The 17112-nt window shown below is 48.3% G+C and overlaps 1 protein-coding gene across 3 annotated transcripts in view; it reads left to right on the top strand.

Annotated features, from left to right (window-relative positions):
* The window catches only part of Gfod2 (glucose-fructose oxidoreductase domain containing 2), a 44217-nt gene extending 29244 nt beyond the window's left edge, over window positions 1-14973 (top strand). Inside the window, exons 3-4 of one of the 3 annotated variants that reach the window (XM_029480954.1) lie at window positions 5880-6075; window positions 11333-14973. In XM_029480954.1, the coding sequence (XP_029336814.1) occupies window positions 6030-6075; window positions 11333-12231 (945 nt within the window). In that variant the 5' untranslated portion in view covers window positions 5880-6029 and the 3' untranslated portion in view covers window positions 12232-14973. The remainder of the gene's footprint in view (window positions 1-5879; window positions 6076-11332) is intronic. The other 2 variants (XM_029480955.1, XM_021170080.2) reach the window with 2 other exon arrangements.
* The last annotated feature ends 2139 nt before the right edge of the window (window positions 14974-17112 follow it).

The raw sequence follows: 17112 nt of genomic DNA, 5'->3' as shown, positions 1-17112 counted from the left end.
CCCTAGTCACCACTAGCCCTCTCTGCTCCCTAGTCACCACTAACCCTCTCTGCTCCCTAGTCACCACTAACCCTCTCTGTGCCCTAGTCACCACTAGCCCTCTCTGCTCCCTAGTCACCACTAACCCTCGGGGCAGAAGCTCAGCCCATCAAGGAGCTAGAGACGGCTGCCCTCCTTCACTGTCCAGCCTGCTGCAGAGAGGTCAGCACTCCCCCGGTCCCCCGGACCCTCAGATGTGATGGATGTGTTTGTTCTGTCCTGCTGTAGCACGCAGCACCACAGGAAGGAGAGGAGGTGGTCTAGAAGGCTCCCGCTTCCCGTGCTTTGTCAGCCCTTGGCTGTAATGAGCACCACCCTTCCTGGCAAACTGCAATCTGGTATTGCCAGACAGCAGGAAGGCGCTCTGGCAGGCCTGGCTTTCCTGACACACACCACAGAACAGCCTGCTCACATGTCCTCTCTCCTGGGAAACTGTGGGCCTGGGAACCTGACTGGGTGTGACCTGGTGAGCTGTTCTTCAGGTTCCTCGTGAGTTCATCTTGCCTGTGAACTATAGGCAGGTTCTTCTTTTCATCATATATATCTTGAAATAAGAGTTTACTTTGTAGCTCCGGCTATCCCCCAACTCACACTCCTGCCTCACCCTTCTGAGTGCTAGGATTATGTATGTGCCACTGATCCTGGCGTCTCGTCTTGTCTTGTTTCGTCTCTTCTCTTCTCTTCTCTTCTCTTCTCTTCTCTTCTCTTCTCTTCTCTTCTCTTCTCTTCTCTTCTCCTGTTACAGGATCTGTCTCTCTTGCTATTTTTCTTTGTGTTACTGTTGTTGTTAATTAAGGATCTAAGCGCTGTAACTGCAGTCCCTTTAGAATTCGAGGAAGATGAGACAGTCGCTTAGGCGGTAGCTGTTGGAACAATCTAACTTTAGCTCAGCTCCTTTAGACCTGGAGCACAAGAGAAATTTTCAGTTCCCTGAAGCTTCCATCTACCTAAGCATGTCTCGTGGGCTGGAATATAATGTGGTGAGCCTATGACAGACACAGGGTTTGGTGAAGACAGCAGTGTGAGGCACACAGTGCTGACACAGACTTGCAGGTATGTGACATATGTGACACAGGTCCAGGTTTTCACCATTCCTCCTTCCCATGTCTGTTAGAACCGTAGCCTCTAGCTTTCAAGACTTGAAGTAAAAGAACAGTGAGGCTTGCTGGTGCCCCGAGCAGTGTCCAGTCCAGCACCCGCAGACTTGTCTGGTGTGGTACAACCCACCCCACACACCATACCCCACACTCCACCCTGCCCTGCAAGGGTCCCTGCACAGCACCACCAAAGAAGCAATGTCACCTGGGATAGAAGTGTAATTTCTCAAGCACCTCAGATTTCCTGCCTCTCTGGGGTGGGTACCACTCTCTCTGGGCAAACTTCCTGGGTGGTTTGCTGCAAACTGTGGCTGAAGGGTCACAGACCCAATTGTCTTTGTTGTCAATGAAAGAAACTGAAGGGCTGGGGTATAGTTCAGTTGGTAGAGTGTTTGCCTGCATATATGAAAACCAGGATTCAGTCTCAAGAACTACGGAAGACTTAACCCACTCGGGTGGTGGTATATGTTGTAGGAATTTTAAATCCTGGCCCAGGGTTTCTACCCTGCCTTTGGTTTATTAAGTTCCTGGATTAAAAAGCCACACACAGCCTTTATATTTACAATAAGCTTTAATCAGCACAAGAGCTGGGCAGCTGCCTAGCCTCTGTGATATTAGAATCTACTTTCCTATCGATACCCCGAGTTATTACTTACTACTTAATATGTTTCATCTGGGCTGCTCTTAACTCCAATTGGCTAGCCCTCGGGGCCATGTTTTTATGGTTCAGCTAACCCATGGCAATCGCTCCTTCCTTCTATCATTCTCCTCCTCCTTCTCCTCCTCCTCCCCCCACCCCCAAGCTTAGGAAACCTAAACCCCCACCTATGTCTCTTCTGCCCAGCTATTGGCTGTTGGCATCTTTCCTCACCAATCAGAAATAATTTGGGGCAGGGTCACAGGGGCTACGAGCCGACTATGTGTTGGGGGCCTGCACTTAGCACTAAAATAAACAGTAAAAGACAAAACCTCAAGATTTAGTCCTAGCATTTAGGCAGTAGGGCAGGAATCATTTTTGGCTCCGATACGAGTTCAAGGACAGCCTAGAACATATGAAAATTTGTGTTTAGTAAAGAAAAGGAAAAAGAAAAGAGAAGAGAAGCTGGGCGGTGGTGGTGCACGCCTTTAATCCCAGCACTTGGGAGGCAGAGGTAGGTAGAGATTTCTGAGTTCGAGGCCAGCCTGGTCTACAGAGTGAGTTCCAGGACAGCCAGGGCTACACAGAGAAACCCTGTCTCAAAAAAAAAAAAAAAAAAAAAAAACCAAAGAGAGAGAGAGAAAAGGACCAATGAGATGGCTTGGTGGGTAAAGGTGCTTGCTGCCAAGGCTGAGAGCTGAGTCTGATGCCTTGAACCCACATGGTGGAATTCAACTGACTCCTCAAAGTTTTCCTTTGAATCTGAGGCCCCTTGGAGCACAGAGGTATAACTCAGGGGTAGATAGAGTTAGTCTGCATGAGGCTTTGAGGTCCGTCCCCAGTGCCCCAAACAAAAGACAGAAATGGAGCTGAGGCCGAGGAATTTAAGATACAATAACTTCATAACTTAGGTCTTGGGATGTAGGCAAAATTGCTTTTCCTTTTTGTTAGAGTATTTTCTTGATCTTATGTTTGTAGTATACGTTTGCACATATTGTGTGTAGGAATGTATGTACCTTTCGTGATACAGATGAAGGCTAGAGGTTGATATTGGGTAACTTTATTTCTAATTTTGTGTAGAGGGGTACATGTGAGTGCAGGCAGGTGCCCAAGGAGCCCCACATAACCCACAATGAGCTGCCCAGTGTGGATGCTGGGACTCGAACTTGGGTCTTCTACAAGAACGGTAGGCATTTTTAAACACTGAATCAGCTCTCCAGCCCTATCTACTTTTTTTTTTTTTGAGACACTGAACCTAGAGTTGACCATTTCAGCTGGACTGGCCAGCCAGTAAACCCGTGGGCTCTGTCTGTCTGTCTCTATTCCCCCGGCCCTAAACATTGAGGTTATTTGTACATGCCACTACGCCAGGTTTTTTACACGGTTTCCAAATTCAGTAAGTCCTCAAGCAGACCCCAGCGAGCCAGCTCCCCAGTCCGAGTTATAAAAGAGGGTGAGAAGATAACTGTTCTTCTAGGTGTAAGTCTGCCATGGATGCTTCATATTCGGTGATGGATAAGTGCATAAGATATATTCCATAGTGAAACTGCAACATCCAGCCTGAAGTTCAGAATGGCTACATTAATTTTATAGAAATTCACTGAGCTATAGATACAGACTAGCTCTGGTTAACTTTGATGTGTTTGTTTTATTTAAAAGACTTTTGTTGTTAAATAATAAAGGTTATAAAGTTAATTAAAATTAAATATGCATGTCTATATATACTTTATACACACACATTAAGTTCACTGATTCTTTTCTCATGGGCTATTATGATAATAAAAGATTGCTTTCTCAAGTAGACTGACCCAGATAATTTAATCACAAGAACTTCAGTTCCTTAGAAAGACTCCCTGAGGGGAAAAAAAAAGAAATGACTTAGATGAAATGTTTAACCTACACTTTCTTACTTGAATAAAAATCCAAATCATATACAAAAAGAAAGAAAGAAAGAGAGAGAGAGAAGAAAAGAAAGGAAGAAAGAGAGAGAGAGAAGAAAGAAAGCAAGCCTCCCTGGACTCAGGTCAGACCAGATTCCTGCTGTGCAGTCTACATTTTCTTATGTGGTCATTTGAACCCCTGAAGTGTGAGTCTTCAAGCTAAGCCCATGACGGATACTCTGTTTCCCCAATGCTTGGCCCAGGACCTGACGTCCTGGGTAAATAAGACATTTACCGTTTCTACCCATGTGGTCCATTTTGCTGGTGGACAGAGAGCTGATACGGACCTGTGACTGGAGTGAGTGCCTGCTCTGCTGGTTTTCAAAAGTTTCAAGTAGTCAAGCCAGGCATGGTGGTGCACACCTTTAATCCCAGTGCTCAGGAGGCAGAAGCAGGCTGTCTGTGAGTTTGAAGCTAGCCTGGTCTACATAGTGAGTTTCAGGACGGCCAGAACTATGCAGAGAGATCATCTTGTCTCAGAAAAATAAAACAAAAATGTACTTTTATTTCCTGAGTATTTCGTATGAATACCACATGCTTGCCTGGAATCTGAGGAGGCCAGAAGAGGGAGCTGAGTCCTCTGGAACTGGCATTGCAGATGTTTGTGAACTCCACGTAGGTGCCGGGAACTGAACCCAGGTCCTCTGCAAGAGAAGCAAGTGCTCTAACCACTAAGCCAGCCATTGCTCCAGCTCCATAAAACCTTTTTAATTAAAAAAGGAAAGTGGGAGGTATTGACACAGCTCCGTGGGTAACGGCTCTTGCCGTGCAAGCTTGGTAACCTGGGTCCAATCGCCAGAGCCCACATAAAGATAAGAGGAGAGAACCAACTCCACCACAGGGTTGTCCTCTGGCCTCTGCACATACACCAAGGCACACGTACCACACATACTATATAGACACATACACTCACGCGTACACATACATGGCCAAACACATACAATGGTGGTGAATAAAAACATTTTGTTAGCTGAGCATGGTGGCGCACGCCTTTAATCCCAGCACTTGGGAGGCAGAGGCAGAGGCAGGCGGATTTCTGAGTTTGAGGCCAGCCAGGTCTACAAACGGAGTTCCAGGACAGCCAGGGCTTTATAGAGAAACCCTGTCTCAAAAAAAACAAAAAAAAAAAAACAAAAAAAAAAAAACATTTTGTTAACTGTATCTCCCAGGATTTTATTAAACATAACACATGAGCCCTTCTTGGGCTCCCTGCCCACCCTACGGTATGAATCATGTACTCTCCGACCTCTCAACAGAGATTGGAAAAATGCAGGTGTCCAGAGCCCAGCCTATGAACCCCACTTCTTACAGTGTGTTACTAAGGAAAGAAGGAGTTTTGAGGAGGACCAGGGCAGCTCCTGTGGGCCTTATTAAGGAAGCTGTAGCTAGATAGAGGCTGGCAAACTGGAATGTGTTTCCCCTTCAGAAAACCTGGGATAAAAAGTACTCACGGGGACTGGGGGTAAAGCTCAGAGTATGGACTGAGCCTGCTGGAGGCCCTGGGTTCAACCACAGCATTGCAACAGTTCTCAGGGACTCTGTCTCCTGCTAGCAGGAAGCAAGCAGCAGTTTTCACTCAGTAATGCCTCTTTTGACTTCCTAGGAGAGCCAAATAAACTTATATACGCATGTATTTCAAGATGACCCAAGTCTAATGGAAAGTTGAAGTGTGTTTGCATGGTTAGCCTATAGGAGCCTGATTACATTGGAACACTTATGCTTTCCATGCTAATAAGACTCCTGGGTTCTGTGTTCAAAAGCTCTTCTGTTGGGCATGCTGAGAATGGGGTTTTGCCCCTATTCTCTCCCAAAATCACTTCACTTTCCCACCTTTTAGTGATTGTCACAAGCTGAGCAGAGTGTTAGTATAATAAGAAGCTCCTGGGTGGGCAGAACTGCCACTCTCAGTGGCTTTTGTGTCTAAGAACCTAATTATACCTCACTGGTCAGCCACATGTGTTTAACAGCCAAATGGCAATCGTCCCTAGACATTGCAACCGTGGGAGAGCATTGGAGAGACTCCAGAGATGGGGTAATAGCAGCTGGGGACTCCTTTCCCTCCTACAGGGCCCTTGTGCAAAAGCCTGGCCCCTGCCCTGGGCATGCTGTTCCGTGCCCCGCCATGTGACAGTGAGCTAGCGAGCTATTGTCTTGTTATCCTGCCAGCACCTGTTGTGAAGCTTCAGTTGTCTGGAGAAGAGCAGGAAATGGAAGGGGATCCTGGCCTGACATCACTGGACGTAGTGACGCCATATTCTACGGGTGCTCCTTGCTGTAGCAGAAAGGGTCAGCATCCTGAGGCTCCATTATGTGTTGATGATAACTGTTCTGTGGACTGCTCAAGGGTCAGGGTGCTTGGGAGGTAAGTTTGAAGGTAGCTGTCAGAGTAAGACCTTATCTCAAGCCCCATGCTCTCCCCAAAAAAGGAAAAGCATTTCAAAATAGTAAACACAGAAACTCTTTGCCTGGAAACTGTAGCCGATGTGTTTATAAAAAGATGAAGGGGAAGCCGGGCGTGGTCGCGCACGCCTTTAATCCCAACACTCAGGTGGCAGAGGCAGGCGGATTTCTGAGTCCGAGGCCAGCCTGGTCTACAAAGTGAGCTCCAGGACAGCCAGAGCTATAAAGAGAATCCCTGTCTCGAAAAACAACAACAACAACAACAAAAAAAGATGAAGGGGAGAGAAGGTATGTTTTCTATGGAGGTGTAGTCAGGTATGGGGCAAGGTGTGCCTCCTCGGTCCCATGCTGAGGGACCAGAGAACAGTTCATTCAGGGCATGGGGAGGGGAATTAAGAAGGTAGCAGAGGCACAGAAAAGTGAGCACATGGAGAGAGGGGGGAAGGGAAGAGAAAAGGTAAGAGTGAGTGGGGGAGGGAGAAAGAGGGGGCAAGCATCCCCTTTTATAGTACATATACACACCTAGCTGTTGCCAGGTAACTGTAGGGTGGAGCTTGGAATGCTAACAGTAGCATTGATGAATCTTTTTTGTTGTTTTTTTGGTTTGGTTTGGTTTGGTTTGGTTTTTCAAGACAGGGTTTCTCTGAAGCCCTGGCTGTCCTGGAACTCACTTTGTAGACCAGGCTGGCCTCAAACTCAGAAATCCACCTGCCTCTGCCTCCCAAGTGCTGGGACTAAAGGCGTGCACCACCAAGCATTGATGAATCTTAAAAGTTTGAGTTAGAGGAGGCCCTTCTGCTCTAGTGCGCTGGTTCATCCTCTGCTGTGATGAAGGCAAAAGTGAGCCACTGACGGTTGTACCGAGCCAGGTGCCTTACCTTCGCTACCTCAGTTAATTCAGTCATCTTACCCAGGGGGTGGGTTGACTCATTTTACAGTTAAAAAGAAAAAAAAGAAGGCAAAAAGCCAAACCCACACAAAACGCACACACATCGACAGGGGATGCCAGTCATCCAGTGTGAAGTGAGAACATTTTTGATGACAGAAATTTCTGGCCCTGGTGCTCAAGTTTATCACTAATACATGGCACTTTTTGGCTATTTGGCAGACTGGAGACATCAGTCATGTGTATTTTTTCTTTTCTTTTCTCCTCCTCCTCCTCTTCCTCCTCCTTCTTCTTCTACAGCTTTATTGTAGAAAGGCAGAGAGAAAGAGAAGGTAGAAAGAGAGAGGCCAGCCATGGCCATGTGGAGGGAAGGGAGAAGGAGAGCTAGAGATGAGAATAAGAGGTAAGAGCTTAAGAGAGCTTTTTTCTTTTCTTTTTTTTTTTTTTTTTTGCTACAAGATTTATAGTCAGTGGTAGCCAGTGTTTGTGGGGAAAGATGACCATGCTGAGCCTGTGGGCAGCATGGATTCTATGGACAGACTCCTTCCATCAGGACAAGCTGTGCCCAGTAGCGAACCACTGGAAGTCATCTTCACCCAGTCTTTATCTCACCCAAAGACACTCAGAAAGCGTGTGTAAACCAAAGTTGCGAACGGCAGGGCTCTTGTAGATCTGCACACCTAGAGTGGTGTGGGCTACAGTAAGGGCCCAGGACAGGGACATCAAGGTTTGGAGCTGTGCCTCAAACCACGCAGCACCTATGGAACCAGGTAGGTCCTCTGGATGGCTCTTGTGCGCCCAGGAGCACAAGCTGTTGAAGATGGGCTTCCATCAGAATCAGGAACTTTGAAGGCGTCCCTCTCAAGACTTCCCTGGTTGTGATGGTGTTTGATCTACCTGTCCTGTCCTCTCTTTGATGCTAATAATCATTGCCTCTCTCTGACCACAAGGCTCTTGAGCATGGCTGCGCCATCTCCAGGGTGGCCAGTAAAGGGTGAATAGAGGAAGGACCGTGGTAGGGAAAAGAGCTAAAGGAAAAGGTTGGAAGGGTCTCTGGTCAGTAATCAAGGTCCTCTCAGTAGGGCCACTAATACTATTTTGTGGTTTTTCAGTGCCTGGGGATTGACCCTAGAGCATGCTGGGTTTATTATTGTATATGTATATATAGGGTGTTTGTGTGTGTTTGTGTCTGTGTATGTGTATGTATGAGTGTGTGTGTGTGTGTGTGCGCGCGCATATGCGTGCCACAGAGTACATGGTGGGTGGTTCAGCAAACTTCCTGCAGTCAGTTCTTCCTTCCTACCATAGAATCTAGCTATTGTACTTAAGTCATCAGCTTATATAGCAAGCGCTTCCCCCAAGCCCCCACTGAGCCATCTTGCCAGCCCTAATTCTTTTTAAAACAAGGCCTTTTGGTGTAGTCAAGGCTGGCCTCCAACGCATAGTCCCCCTGTCACTGACTCCCAACCGCTGGAATTACAGGCATGTGTTAACCATGCTTGCTGCCAGGACTTTGACTTTTGTTCTGATTAAGATATAAATCCATTGGAAAGGGTTTTTTTGGGGGGGAGAAGTTAATCTGAAAACCATATTAAGTTTTGTGTTAGATTCCCATCACTAGAACAAAATATTTGAGATATACAAAGGAAAGGAAGGGCTCGCAGGGAAGTGTCAGAACATAATTCCAGCACTCGGGAGGCAGCAGGCAGGGGCCTCTCTGTGAGTTCAAGGGGAAAGGTTTGCTTTGCTGGAGGTTTTAGCCATTTAGCCATGGTGATAACTACGTCTTCTCTGGGACCTTGTGGGGTAGATGAGAAAGGCAAAGAGCATGTGGTAGGACAAGGCTGTTCAGTGTGTCTGTTAGAAACAGGCTCTCACTCTGTAGCCGTGGCTGGCCTCAAGCTCATCATGGCCCTTCCGTTTCAACCTCCAGTTGCTATGATGGCAGGTCTGAGCCACCTGATCCAGCGTAGGAGCAAAGCTGACTTCGTCCTGGCAGTGGGGAGGCACAGAGAAAGAATAGGGAAATAAATGGCCAGGAACTCAGTAGCTGGCACAAAGGCACAGCCTCCAGTGGCCTTGCTTCTGTCCAGAGGTTTCCTTTCCCGGGAACACCAAGTGTCGGGGACCAAACCTTTGACTCATGGACTATGAAGAATGTCAGGATGCAAACTATAACAAGCTGTCTGTGGTGCCACAGCAGAAGCAGAGACCAATACGTGACCTTTGGGATAGCTGAGTGTGGCCTTGAACTCTTGGCTCATCTTCCAAGAAATGACTGTTGGTATAATCCGGGAAAAACAGAACAGTAGCCACCTGAATGAAGAGAGTGGTGGTCAGGACGGCTTAGACACTGGGTGTAGCTTGATGATGGACTCCACAGGGTGTATTGAAAGTTGGATGTATGAGGGCTGGGGGAAAGGGCTGGCCCTGAGAGCCTGAGCCAGGGTTCCCAGCATTTCTAGCACCCACATAAAGCAGGGCGCAGCAGCACGTGTCAGATGTCCTAGAGATAGGGGACTTGCTGGCCGCCAGTGTATCCAAATCCAGTGAGAGACGGTGCTCAAAAATAACGTGGCCTGGTGTGCAGGTACATGCCTAGAATCTCCACACTCAGGAGGCAAAGGCAGGAGGAGCTCTGGGAGGCTAGCCTGGTCTACAGAGTGAGTTCCAGGCCAGATGTGGCTACATAATTATATATGGAGATAATGTCTCCAAAAAAAAAAAAAAAAAGGAAAGGAAAGTGTTAGAAGACAGCTGATGTTACCCTATGGCCTCCGTGGGCATGCATTATGTGACCCAGCTCCATACGAGCTCCACATTCAAGCATATATACATTTGCATACACCATACAGACACAAAATCTTCCTAAAAGTGGCATGATTGAGGTGCCTTCAGTGAATTTTTTTTTTGACCCAGGGAATTTAGATGGGGAGATTTGAGGAAAGGGCTCTCCAGATCCCCATTTTGGATTGAACTTCCCCCTAGAATGTCTTGGGAGGGAATGGTGGATGTTGTCTGGCTACTTTCCCAGATCACTTTAAATACCACGTAGTCTCTCTGGCTCTGTGTCCTGGTGTCTTAGTTAGGGTTTTACTGCTGTGAATAGACACCATGACCAAGGCAAGTCTTATTTTATTTATTTATTTATTTTTCGAGACAGGGTTTCTCTGTGTAGCCCTGGCTGTCCTGGAACTCACTTTGTAGACCAGGCTGGCCTCGAACTCAGAAATCCGCCAGCCTCTGACTCCCAAATGCTGGAATTAAAGGGGTGCGCCACTCCCCCCNCCCCCCACCCCCCCCCACCCCCCGGCTAAGGCAAGTCTTATAAAGGACATTTAACTGGGACTGGCTTACAGGTTCAGAGGTTCAGTCCATTTTCATTAAAGTGGGAGCGTGGCAGCTTCCAGGCAGGCATGGGGCAGGCAGAGCTGAGAGTTCTTACATCTTCACCTGAAGGCTGCAGCAGAAAACTGACTTCCATGCAGCTAGGGTGAGTGAGGGTCTTAAGCCCACGCCCACAGTGACACACCTACTCCAACCAGGCCACACCTCCTAATAGTGCCACTCCCTGGGCCAAGCATATTCAAACCATGACACCTGGTATGCACCCAGGATGTTAAATTCCCTGCCTTAAAGTCTTGACATAGGTGCATCCCCCTCTCTGCATGCCCTTTGTCCCTGCTCTGTTAGTCCCAGGAACTCCCCTGTCAGGCCTCCCTTGGTCCTGGCCATCCCAGTACCCACCACACTACTGAAAGGACTTCCTCTTGCAGTTACGGAGACTTTTTCAATGCGCTCTGTTCCAGATCACCTGTTTCTATAAGCAACATTCCTAGGTCATCTACCTCGGAGGGGTGTGTGTGTAGACTGAATGTTAGGCAATCTTCCTGCCTCCACCCTCACTCCCACCCCAAATGCTGAGATTATAGGTATATCCCACCTTATCGGATTTGAGAAATTGTGTGGTGATGGTGCATACCTTTAATCTCAGCACCTGGGGGGCAGGGACAGGCATATCTCTGAGTTCAAGGCTAGCCTGGTCTACAGAGCGAGTTCTAGAATAGCCAAAGCTACCTAGAGAAACTTGCCTCAAAAATGAACAAGCCCGGCAGTGGCGGTGCATGCCTTTAATCCCAGCACTTGGGAGGCTGACACAGGCGGATTTCAGAGTTCGAGACCAGCCTGGTCTATAGAGTGAGTTCCAGGAAAGAGGGCTAAACAAAGAAACCCTGTCTCAAAAAACCAAAGCAACAACAACAAAACCAAACAAAAGATTGTTTCTCCCCGCCCCCAAGGAACTTTGAAATATTCTCATTGTCTTTTGTCATAGGAATTGGGAAGAACGTTGTATGTGAGAAGGCAGCGACATCCATGGACGCCTTCCGGATGGTGACCGCATCTCGCTACTACCCACAGCTGATGAGCTTGGTGGGGAACGTTCTGCGCTTCCTGCCTGCCTTCGTGCGCATGAAACAACTCATTGCAGAGCACTACGTGGGCGCCGTGATGATCTGCGACGCTCGCATCTACTCCGGAAGCCTGCTCAGCCCCAGCTATGGCTGGATCTGTGACGAGCTTATGGGGGGCGGGGGCCTGCACACCATGGGTACCTATATCGTGGACCTGTTGACCCACTTGACTGGCCAGAAAGCCGAGAAGGTGCACGGGCTCCTCAAGACCTTTGTGAGGCAGAATGCCACCATTCGTGGCATCCGCCATGTCACCAGTGATGACTTCTGTTTTTTCCAGATGCTCATGGGTGGCGGGGTATGCAGCACAGTGACCCTCAACTTCAACATGCCAGGTGCCTTTGTGCATGAGGTCATGGTAGTGGGCTCCGCAGGGCGCCTTGTTGCCCGGGGAGCTGACCTTTATGGGCAGAAGAACTCTGCTGCACAGGAGGAGCTGCTGGTGAGAGACTCTCTGGCTGTGGGCGCAGGGCTCCCTGAGCAAGGTCCCCAGGATGTCCCACTGCTTTACTTGAAAGGTATGGTCTATATGGTTCAGGCCTTGCGTCAGTCCTTCCAGGGGCAGGGGGATCGCCGTACCTGGGACCGCACCCCTGTCTCTATGGCTGCCTCATTCGAGGACGGACTGTATATGCAGAGTGTGGTAGATGCTATTAAAAGGTCCAGCCGGTCTGGGGAGTGGGAGACTGTAGAGATGTTGGCAGAGGAGCCAGATGCCAACCAGAATCTAAGTGAAACACTACAGCGGAACAACCTGTGAACCTGCACACGCGCGCTTCCTCCCAAGGGCCAGAGGATCCAGGGAGGGCACTGGGAGCTGGGATTGGCTGTAGCAGAGACGCGGTGTCGTTTGTTTAATAAATCAGCTTGGGGCAGGGTTAGGAGCCAACTGAAGGTGGCCAAGGAAAACACCCACCCATCCATCCATCCATCCAACCATCCATCATTGATTCCTCAGACTTGCCAGGCAGCGAACGCACCTGCTGTCGTAGCTTAGGCTAGCAGTATGTGCAGGATAGAGCTGTAGCCTGGCCCCTTGTGGTTCTGCCAGTGAGCAGGGCCAACGAAGATCAACATGGGCTCTTCAGGCTGAGTTGTGGTCTCACAGGATGAGAAAACCCAACAAGGAACTAGCTTGGTTGAGTCCTTAGGGTAGATGGCAAGAAGCCTTGCCTGTCGTGGACCAGGGCATCTCAGGACTGGAGAAGGCGGTGACAGGTCATCCCTTAGGGATCTTCCCCCACCCTCCCATGCGATCTGATCCTTTCATCCCCCTTGCAAGCCCTTCCAAGAGAAAAGGAGGTTTCTGTGTTATACATAACTCTGGGGGGGGGGGGCGACTTGGCAGAGAGAAGACAAAAGGGAACTGTAGAACATCTGAGAAATGTCAGTAAATAAGTCAGAAAAGAACTGACATCATGGTGTGTGGTCGTTTGTTTGGGGTTGGATTTCTTTAATAATGGAAGGCTTGTTTATGGCTGTAGATCTGTTGTTCTCCCTTCTTCACGGGCTCCAGAGCAGCTATGAGCTTATGGCTCCCAAAAACTCTTCAAATATCTGCAGCAGAGAGGATATGAGGCTCCCTGTTAGGCTGCTGCCAAACCTGCCATTCCCAGAAGACAGGATGAGATCCTGGGGTCCCCTAGCCTGGATATCATGAGAGGTTCTTTTTATTTTATTTTATTTTACCTATCTATCTATCTACCCAAGTATCTACCTATCTATCCATTTATTTATTTGTTTGTTTGTTTGTTTTTTCCGGGACAGGGGTTCTCTGTGTAGCCCTGGCTGTCCTGGAACTCACTCTGTAGACCAGGCTGGCCTTGAACTCAGAAATCCACCTGCCTTTGCCTCCCAAGTGCTGGGATTAAAAGCATGTGCCACCATGCCCGGCTCTTTTTATTTTTTAAAAGATTTATTATATATTTATGTGTCTGTATGTGTATCTATGTTTGTGTGATCTCATGAGTGCAGGTGCCCAAAGAGGCCAGAAGATGGCATCAGATTTCCCAGTGCAAGTGGATGCTGGGAACTGAACCTTTAACTGCTAAGCCATCTCCAGCCCCGGGGTTCTGTTATGGAAGCTATGGTGTGGCTGGCTCCAGGAGAGCCCTCGGGAGGAGCTTAAGGAGGAAGGGACCTGTGCCACCCTTTAGAACAGGTTTAACTGGCACTACTTGAGTCAGCCAGCCAGCCACCAGCTGTGCTTATTAACTGGGACAGGTCGGAGCTGGGTGGGGACTTGAAGGTGGAGGATTCTCCCCCTTTTGTTTCCCTTGTCATCTGCTGGATTATGACGTCTCAGTGAAGCCTGTTCTTTCTTGTTTTCCTCCTCATCCGGGCTCCTTGCCAAAAAGGCCTGGGGAGGCCTTCCTCTTCCTCTTCCTCTTGGCCTGACTTATAGAAACCATCGGACCTATGTCCCCGTGCTGCCCTGATTTCAAACATCGTCTCTGTGAGGCAAAGTAAGGTTGGAATGTTATTGCTGTGCTGGCCCTCCAGAGTAAATCATGTTTAAGGCTAGCCTGGTCTATGTAGCAAGAACATGTCTCAAAAGAAAACAAAATCTATGCCCATTGTCTCTGACCAGGGGAAGCAGAGGCAAAGTTACTAGGTCGGGACTTTAGCTCCTAACCTTAAAGTGCCCTTATTCCAACACTGGGGAATCTTCTCTCAGAAACCTAGGCATTCATTGACTTTCTGCAGCAACATTCAGCCTGGCTTGAACTACAAAGGCGCTGCACAGTGCCCACCCTCGGGAAGCTAACAAGACTGGCCATTTCTAGCCCACTCCGCTCAGCTCCAGCTGTCCTTGAATATTTAATATGCCAAGATCCCGCCTAAGTTGAGGATGTCCATGAAGACCAAAGCTGTACCTGTGAAAAGTGTTTTTTTGCTGACTTGGAAATGGTGGGTAGGTTTTAGAGAGGTTTGTGCTCAGAGAACGCCTCCCAGTGCTGGAAGAGGGGGTAAGTAGACATGGGGCGGGACTACTATTATGAAGACACAGGGACTTTGAGGGCACCTCTCAGAGTCTAGATCCAGACCCCTGACAACTTTCCACCTCCTTGGAACAAGAACTTGCAGTCACTAAGAGTGAGCTGAGTGGAGCCTTTATGGCCCAGATGGTGAGAGCCCCTGAGCGAGTGAGCCAAACTAGTTCTAGACTTGTCCTGCAGCGCCCCCTCCTGGAAGAAGGCAGCAGCTTTTAGGTAGAAGTTTCTTCTGAGTTAGCCCTTTGATATATCCCAACCAGATGAGAATTTCCAAAATGCCTGTCCAGAGGGGGGGGGGGGGCGGGGAGCGGGCGGCTGGAGAGATGGTTCAGTGGTTAAGAGCACCGGCTGTTCTTCCAGAGGTCCTGCGTTCAATTCCCAGCACCTACATGGCAGCTCACAATTGACTATAACTCCAGTTCTGGGGATCCTACACCATCACACAGACCTATGTGTTGGCAAAAGAAAACAATACACATGAAATGAAAATAAACAAAAAAATTTTTACAAAGGACTGGAAAGATGGCTCAGCGGTTAAGAGCACTGACTGCTCTTCCGAAGGTCCTGAGTTCAAAATCCCAGCAACCACATGGTGGCTGGCTCACAACCATCTGTAATGAGGTCTGATGTCCTCTTTTGGTGTGTCTGAAGACAGCTACAGTGTACTTATATATAATAAATGATAATTTTTAAAAATTTCCATTTGAAAAAAGGTCTTTGACCTCCAAGTAAATCTAGGCTTTTTACTCACACAGTCATGATAACCGCTTCCAACCTCTCACCACAGCTCATTCCTTGTTCTTTGCTTCATAAGCAACCACTCAACACTGTCAGACTATGAGAGAAGCAGACCCCCAAGACACAACCAATCTGCACTAGAGTGACAGAGAACTCAGCTGTCTTATCTCGGTCATCCCCGGATCTCTTGTCTCAGGCACTCAATATTGGCTGGATGTACAGTGTCACCTTTGGCCATTCTGATTGGTGGGGCTTTGTGACTGATAGTCTGCGTGGTTACAGACTTCTAGCAAGAAATTGTTTTCTTCACATTTTAAACACAGTGCATGTACAGAAGCAGATAGCAAGATGTGCAAGGGCGAGGCGATTATTATGATACTCTTTTGCAAGGCAACTAAGATGTGACTCTCAGCATAAAGAGATACATTTTATCCTCAGTCTAGGCTACAGTAGGGCTTGGCTCCTTCCTCCCACTTAAGTCTCTTAGGCTACAGTAGTTTATCATAGGACTCCCGCTTGTTCACACTCCTTCATGCTTGTGCAGCCTGAGTCCCTCCTAGCCGTGTTCTCTGCTTCCACTACACTAAGCAGCCCTCCTGTGGGCCTCTTCCACACCCAGACAGCTCTGTCTCTGGGTGACCTCAGGCCAGAAAGGCTCTCCAGGAACAAAGCTTCTCTAGGTATTGCTTCTCCCTAGGTTAAATGGCACTCCCAGTCTCATCCGTGCCCCTCCATGAGCATCTAACCATAGCAATGCTTGTCCCCTTGGATGCGTTGGAAAGATGCTAGAAAAGCAGACCACACCCATTATGCACCCTGCTAAGTACAGGACTGGGCCTCAGGAATTGTTCTCTAAGCATAAATATGAACTGTCTTCACGGTACTAGATCCCTGCCGCTCCAGCCTTGGAGAATGGAAAGAAGAAATGTTGGTATGCTTGAGTCATGCATGCTACAACAGACAAGAGTCCCTTGGTTCATACATGCTGTAGAACTCTGCACAGGACAGGACCCCAGAGTTTACCATAAAGCTATATCTGCAGGCATCTACTGAAGTCATAAAATAAGGAAGTCAAACTCAGTTGTCTAGCTCTGAAACATCCCAAATCATGAGTGGTCATCTCAGTAGGCAAGCTTGTGTCTGCATGGCCCGGGTAGACAGTATCACCTGATGTGATCATTTGCAGGAGACAGATGGAGAGACAAATGTCCTGACATTATAGCTTGTCCGTGACCTTGCTGTGGGCCAGAAAGCATCTAGAGAGACTTGCAATGGAGGGAGCAGCCTGGAATGATGGTAGGAAAGTGGAGCACGTCCATTCTGCCATGGCCTCTATCACCCCCATCCAGTGACCAGAGGCCCTGCATGAGGTGGTGGTCTTTAGGTGTCTTTAGCTGCTCTGGTCCTGTCAACCTCTGTAGCTTCCTCTATTTTAGCCTCCATTCCTTGAGGCCTTTGAGCCTTTGATGGGACCCCCCACACTCACACACTAGGTAGGGGTGACACAATGATGTATAATCTAGGGGTGCACAGTCTAATGAAAATACAGAACTCACAGTAAGAGTGGGATAAAAAGTGCTACAAATTCAGGGCAATGCAGTGCTTTCTGATTTAGCTGAAAGAGGGTGTGGTGTGGTATGTGTGTAGTGTGTGTGTGGTGTATAGCAGGGTCATGCATGTGCTAGCCAGGTAGAAGGATGCAGGAACAAAGGAATAGTAGACAGGGAGAACCCATGTAAACAATGAAAGCAAAAAAAGGCTTGGTTGATCAGGCAGTTCCACAAAGCCATTAAAGAGTTTCAAAGCAGCCGGGCGTGGTGCATGCCTTTAATCCCAGCAATCAGGAGGGAGAGGCAGGTGGATTTCTCAGTTCGAGGCCAGCCTAGTCTACAAAGTGAGTTCCAGGA

This window comes from Mus caroli, chromosome 8, assembly GCF_900094665.2.
Source record: "Mus caroli chromosome 8, CAROLI_EIJ_v1.1, whole genome shotgun sequence".
NCBI classification, from domain to species: Eukaryota; Metazoa; Chordata; class Mammalia; order Rodentia; family Muridae; genus Mus; species Mus caroli.
Note: the sequence above shows the minus strand (reverse complement) of the source record. Positions and strands in the feature narration are given on the sequence as shown.